We start from the raw sequence: 7,195 nt of genomic DNA on the forward strand, positions 1-7,195 counted from the left end.
ATATATATATATATATATATATATATATATATATATATATATATATATATGCAATATTATATAATCAACCTGATTGGCAACGATAAGGGAAAAGGAAGGTCGAGCTCTGCAACTAGGGTTCCGACAGTCATCTTACGCCATAGCATTCAGGAACGGCTCTGCAGCCTGCGAGGGTCTGACCTCCAGCGCCTGACAAAGAGCCTCAGGAATTCATTCGACGCACATGGACCCTCCCCAGGGGGGGGCCTCAAAGCCCTCCCCTCTGTCAAACATGGCGCCGCCAGAGCACACGGGATCCCTAATCTTTGGGTCGATCCACGCAGACAAGAACACCAAGACGTCACCGCAGCAGAACAAGTTGAAAGATACAACAATACCGACTGACAAGAACGATGCAGACCCAGAAGGGAAAGACAAGCCAGAGGAACAAACCAAGGTCACTTCAAAAACCTGCAAGCCAATAGCAGAGGAAAGACCCAAGATAGAACTGCCCAGTCAGAAGATCAATGAGAGAATACAGTACATGATAGACCATGCACTCATAGGAAAGTTCATAGGAATGTGGCCAACAGAAAAAGCGCTGCATGGCTGGATCTCGGCAAAGTGGAAACCCAAGGGCGACATCACTCTGCAGCTAGGACCGAAGGGTTTTTTTACTGTTATCTTTTTTTGCTTAGAAGACAAGTTCAGAATCTTAACTCAAGGCCCATACTTCTTTAACTCAGCAGGCTTGTACTTGAGAGAATGGATAGCAAGATTCAACCCGGACAAGGAAGACCTCACCTGGGCCCCTGTTTGGATCAGAATGTACTCTCTTCCAGAGGAATATTGGGATGAAGGAATACTCAAGGATATTGGAAATGGACTGGGGGAATACATAAAAGCGGCGGAAGAAACAAAGCTACGAAGATACACTTCATACGCCCGCATCTGTGTCTTCATGCGACTAGACAAAGCGCTACCTGATTCGGTAAGTCTATCTCATGACGACTATGAATGGATCCAACCTCTGGACTATGAACATGTTCCGTTTCAATGTCGCAAGTGTCATGCTCATGGGCATCTCTTTAGGGATTGCCCGCTAAATATCAAAGCCCCTGTTTCTAACCCCTCTGACCCCTCTGATATGTCAGCCCAAGAAGGCTTTACCAAAGTTCATAACCGAAAACGAGCTCACAAAAAACCTGCTCCTGGGAGGAAACCCCATCAAGACTCTGCATCTCTTCCTTCCACGAGTAACAGTTTTCAGATTCTGGCTCAAACCTCAGAAGATCAACCCTTAAGCTCAAAGCCAAGTGCGTTACCACTATCCACACCCGACATTAACAATCCTTCCAGCTCCACCCCTGTTTCTATCAACTCAAAGGACAAAAAGGCTTCCCCCATGGATAATCAAAATGATAGTACAGGAAAATCGAATGAAATGGAAGTAGATGGATCTTTGAACCATCTCATCTCCCTCGAAGAAATCACTGGTGAAAGAAGTCAACCACAGATTATGGATGAAGATCCTGAAAATTTCGACATGGAAGGACTGGACTTACTTGAGCTCGAGCAAGCATGCAAAAAGAAAAACTACGATCAAATCCCAGAGATGCAACTCAACAAGCTGGAAATAGTTCTCTCGAAGGTATATCAGCAGAAGCAACTAGGCATCCAACCAAGCAGTTCCTGGGATGGTAGCCTCCCCCCAAGAGACTTCAAAAAGAGAGGGAGAAGAACGGAGCTCCAACGAACAATTGAAGTAGGAAAAATCCTGGTGGACTCAGGCAGGTATGCAAAATTGACGAAGTACTACAAACCCTTCATCAATAGTGAATCATGAAGCTCACCTCATGGAATTTAAGGGGGCTCAACAGCCCAGGGAAACTCCGAACTCTAAAAAACATGATAAAGTTGGAGAAACCGCAAATGTGTTTTCTTCAAGAAACTAAATGCAATAGCAGTACGCTAGGAAGCATCCTCTCCAGAGCTTGGCCAGGATGCCAATCAGTAGCAGTGGACGCAGAAGGAGCATCAGGGGGACTAGCTATAGTGTGGAACCCGCAAATGATCTTTCTCCATGATTTTCATGCCTCCCACAATATCATACAAGCTACCTTCCACATCATAGGTACTAATATTCATGGAAACCTTACTAATGTCTACTTCCCTCAGGAAGCTGGAAACAAAATAGCCTTACTCAATACAATAGAAGCTCTAAGCTTAAGCAGAATGCATCCTCTATGGATCATTGGAGGGGATTTCAATATGATCACCAAGCTGGAGGAAAAACAAGGTGGGCGAATCAGGCTGGATCAGGAAAATGTCCACTTCAAAGACTTCATACAAAACAACTCTCTCATCGACTTGCAATTCTGCAACGGCATACATACTTGGAGCAACCGCAGAGCCGGGAAGTATCAAATCGCCTCAAAGTTAGACAGATTCCTCATCACAGATAATTCGGTACATCTAGGAGGGGATATAGCAACCGCCATTCTCCCTTACTCAGGATCTGACCATTGGCCCATATCTCTCCAATGGCAAAGGCCCGGCAACACAATCAAGCGACCCTTTCGCTTCGAAGAGTGTTGGCTTACACATCCTGCTTTCAAGGACTTCGTCAAAACAGTGTGGAGTACCTTCTGCCCACCGGAAGGATCTAAAATGTTTCAGTTTCAACAGAAACTCAAATATCTAAAAACCCAAATTAAGAAATGGAATCAAGAGACATTTGGAAATATCTTCAAGGGGCAACAAACTCTAAACAAGGAAATGGCAGATCTTCAGCAACAAATCATCACCAAGGGACACACCAATTGGACCTTAGAACAGGAGCAATGCATAAATACTCAATTGGAGGAGAGGAGAAAGCAAGAGGAAATCCTATGGAGGCAAAAGTCCAGGATAAGATGGTTAAAAGAGGGGGAAAGGAACACTAAATTCTTCCATAGAACTACTGTCCAAAGACGAATGCACAACAACATATCCTTCATTCAGAATCAGGAAGGGACAAGAGTGGAAAAGCATGAAGAAATTGAGGAGGAATTTCTTCAACATTTCAAACAGGTGCACAGCGAGCCTAAGGCAAACAGAAATCCAGCCATCGAAAAAATCATCCAAAAGATTCCAAAAATTATCACTGAAGAACATAATGAGCTCCTCCTCCGCCCTATTCTCCCTCAGGAAGTGGATATAGCCATGCACCAGCTCAAAGAGGGCAAAGCCCCGGGACCAGATGGTTTCTCGACCACCTTCTATCACAAGTTCTGGGAGATGATAAAAGACGAGGTTTGGCAAGTTGTGGAGGAATCCAGAGCTCTGCACTGGCTCTTACCTGCCCTCAACGCAACCTTCATTGCGCTCATCCCAAAGGAAGAGATTTCTAACACACCGAATAAATTTCGCCCTATAGCACTATGCAACGTCATCTACAAAGTTATCTCTAAAGTAGTAGCAAACAGGCTAAAGCCTCTTCTGCCTTTGCTAATATCACCGGAACAATCTGGCTATGTAGAAGGGCGGCAGATCCTCGATGGAATCATCCTCACGCATGAAGTTATTCACTCCCTCAAGCATCACAAACAGGCAGGTATGATACTGAAGCTTGATCTCTCAAAAGCATTTGATAAACTAAGTTGGACTTATATGAAAAAAATGTTAAATGCTTATGGATTCTCACCCATGTGGGTGCGGTGGATTATGAGTCTTATATCCTCCTCCTTCTTCTCCATACTTGTGAATGGCATTCCCTCTAAACCCTTCAGTCCTTCCAGAGGAATTCGGCAGGGCGATCCTCTTTCCCCCTTCCTTTTTGTTTTAATGGCCGAAGGATTAGGACGGCATATCAAATCTGCTCTCGCCTCCCATCAGCTCAAAGGGCTCTCCATCCATGGTACCCCAGCCATAACCCATCAGCAGTTTGTTGATGATAATATGCTGTTTGGCTACCCTTCGGTTCAGGAAGCCTCCCTCTTCAAATCTCTTCTCAACGACTTCTCTGAAGCCTCGGGCACCAGCGTTAACAATGCCAAATCTCAAATCTTTTTCTTTCATACAGCCCCTGTGGTGCAGCGTGCAATAGCCCGCATTTTGGGTTTCCCCATTGATTCTCTCCCTTCTAAATATCTTGGAGCCCCCCTCATTGACTCAGCCATCAAGCATTCCACCTGGCGCACCTTAATTGAGAAGCTGGATTCTCATCTCAATCTTTGGACGCATCGAACTCTTAACATTGCTAGTCGGGTGGTGCTCATAAAGGCTGTGCTTCAGGCTATGCCGCTCTACCTGTTTTCAATTCTAGCAGCGCCCAAATGGGTTATAAAAAGAATAAAGGATCTTCAACGTAACTTCCTATGGGGGAGCACAGCTACCAATCGCAAATGGGCCCTGGTAAATTGGACAACTGTATGTATGCCTAAAGAAAAGGGAGGCATTGGATTGCGAGATCCCAATCAAAGCAATGCGATAATGTGTGCCAAACTCTGGTGGTAGTGGCTCTCCAACACTGACAAACCTTGGGCCACAATCTGGACAACCAAATACGCAAATCACAGACCACAAAAGGAGCTTATAAGACTTATTCCCAATGCAAAAGGCTCCCTCATATGGAATGCGGCCAAGCAACATTACATGTTGATACAACACCACAACTTTTGGGAAGTAAGAAATGGTGAAACAACACGATTCTGGACTGACGCCTGGAACCAAATGCCAAAGCTCAGTAGCACTCTCCACCCTCTTCCATCATACATTGGGGAGGAGCAACAGCAGCAAACAATTAGACAACACTGGACCCAGGAGAATGCGCAAGGATACAGGCAATGGATTCAAAGTGACAGGTTAATAAGGAATGCGGATCGCCCTTTCAGGGAGAGTCTGGAACGGGAGCTCCAAAATCGACGCATACGACATTCAGAAGGCAAAGACATACTAAGATGGGGATATAGGCCAAAAGGAACCTTTACAACTTCCGAAGCTTACAAATTAATCAACTCCAACCCGTCTCCCCTCGATCTCCTCTGGGGAAAAATTTGGGATTCAGGTATCTGGCCTAAAGTATCTCTCTTTCTTTGGCTGGTTGGACATCAGAAAATTCTAACATGGGATAGGCTAAGGAGAAGAAATTACCATGGTCCCTCAATGTGTGTCAACTGCAAAGCCCAGGAGGAAACCCTTCAGCACTTGTTTGACTCTTGCGCTATGGCCAATCAGTTATGGGAGAAGGTAAGCTTCAGATGTCAGAGAAGATGTAGAGTGGCAGAGGACATCATAAATACTCTGCGTCAATGGCAAAAGAAACCATTCAAGAGTGGAATTCTTAACCATATATGGAAAATAATTCCAGGTCTGCTAGTTTGGGGAATTTGGAAAGAAAGGAACAAACGTATATTCAAAGATCAAAGTTCTCCTTTAGAAAACATATGGAGCAGATTCTGCACAAACCTCAAAGAAACTCTGCTGATACATACCTGGACTAAGGAGGACCTTCCCTCAATCGACAGTGAGAGAGCCATTTGGGAAAACTGGAATATACAACTCCCTAATGTAACTCTCAACAATGCCCCAAGAACCATCAATTCAAAAAGAGATTCATGGACAGCTCCTCCAGAGCACACTTTTAAGCTCAATTTTGATGGAGCCTCAAAGGGCAACCCTGGAAAAGCAGGCTATGGTGGAATATTCAGGAATCATGCAGGAAAGCCTCAACTGATTTACTTTGGAAATATTGGTTGGGACACCAACAACTCGGTGGAAATGGAAGGCTTATGGCAAGGTCTCCTCTTAGCAAGAACACACAATTACCATCCTCTGGAGGTAGAGGGAGACTCTCTGCTCCTTATCAATATGGTCAAACAACTCCTCAATGGTTCTCATGCTAGCAAGATTGCTACGAGTTGGAGACTGGAGGCCAGATTAGAAGCAATAGAACTCGAGCTTCTTAACAACAGAGCAATAATCTTCAGTCACGTTAAGAGGGATGGCAACAAAGTCGCCGACATCCTAGCCAATGTGGGGGTAGAAAGCAATCTCGCCTTACTCACAGGACCAATAAACATAATTTCGAACAATGATAAAATACAGGAATGCAATCAGCTGGTTCAAGAAGAAGCTACACCCCCGGATGCGGGTGATCTGTAATGCATTAACTGTGATGGGACGGAGGAGGGCGCAGCATGGAAGGCACCTGTCCAGCATGCTCGCCGGACAGAATATCATGTGGGAGGTTATGAACCCGCAGGTGGTTAACATTATGGTTGTTTTTTTGTTTGGTCTCGGCATTAAATCGCTGTCCAGTTTCGCCTGCACTGGAGGATCTCTGCCTGCAACGATCTTGATTGCCATAGTAATGGCGGGTGAGGACCGAGGGGGTGGCACTCGCGTATTTAATAGCTTCAGCTTCAGCAACATGCTACTGTGTTTCATTCTGCTTGGGACGATTCAGAGTTCTGATACAGATTGGGCTTGGGGGGGTCATGCTCCGGTTGCTGTCTTCGGATTGCGCCTGAGGCAGTGGAAGCACAGCCACTCTCCATAGGGCTCACGGTGCGTAATTTCCCCTCAGCTGTTGGCGGCAACCCCTGTGGTGTTCGTGGAATTCTCATTGCTGGTCGTGGAATTTCCACTGAAGGAGATTTCAACTTTGTTGTTCGAGCTTTTCTGTCCGCTATGCCGAGACCCCGCCAGTGCATGCTCAGCCGCAGAGGCTCCGACCGGGGAAATCCTTCTCGCCCTTCTACTGGGTCTGGCTCCATGGGGCAGGCTCCTCCTCCTCTGGGAACAGAGAGCATTCTGAGACCAAGTCAATAACTGGACCCAAGCTCTCTAGACTCCTCCAATTCGCCATCCTTTGCCTTAGCTATATTCTCGTTCAATTGTTCTCTCAATCGCCCTCGGATTACGGCTCATGTCTCTGTTCTCTTCTTAGAAGAAGCCCAAGAAGAGGGCGAGCCCAGTGCCCCTTTGCCTCACACTGAGGAAGATCAAAATCCCAACTCTCCGAGGCCTTCTACTGATATGAAACACGGGACATCTCAGCCAGCCAGCGCCGTCAATATAGTGCCAATTGCTCATGCTCAGCCGGACAGGCAGGAACCGGAAGAGGGATGGTGCAGGATTGTGGAGGAGCCACCCGACGAGTAAACTTGTGTTTCAGCTGTCCATCAGTTTTTGAAGCCCAGTGGAAAGGAGGAAAAGGTTCTTTTTGGCTCTG

The 7,195-nt window shown here is 46.0% G+C and overlaps 1 protein-coding gene across 1 annotated transcript; it reads left to right on the forward strand.

Annotated features, from left to right (window-relative positions):
• The first annotated feature begins 271 nt into the window (after positions 1-271).
• LOC149185554 (uncharacterized) lies at positions 272-6,123 on the forward strand. The gene is made up of 5 exons (XM_089409080.1): positions 272-1,630; positions 2,158-3,574; positions 4,043-4,389; positions 4,477-5,026; positions 5,330-6,123. Exons 1-5 carry the CDS (start codon positions 272-274, stop codon positions 6,121-6,123), a joined length of 4,467 nt encoding a protein of 1,488 aa, XP_089265206.1.
• The last annotated feature ends 1,072 nt before the right edge of the window (positions 6,124-7,195 follow it).

Source organism: Pinus tabuliformis, chromosome 3_1 (genome assembly GCF_031772625.1).
Source record: "Pinus tabuliformis cultivar Carrire ecotype Pingquan chromosome 3_1, CPIR1, whole genome shotgun sequence".
NCBI lineage: Eukaryota > Viridiplantae > Streptophyta > Pinopsida > Pinales > Pinaceae > Pinus > Pinus tabuliformis.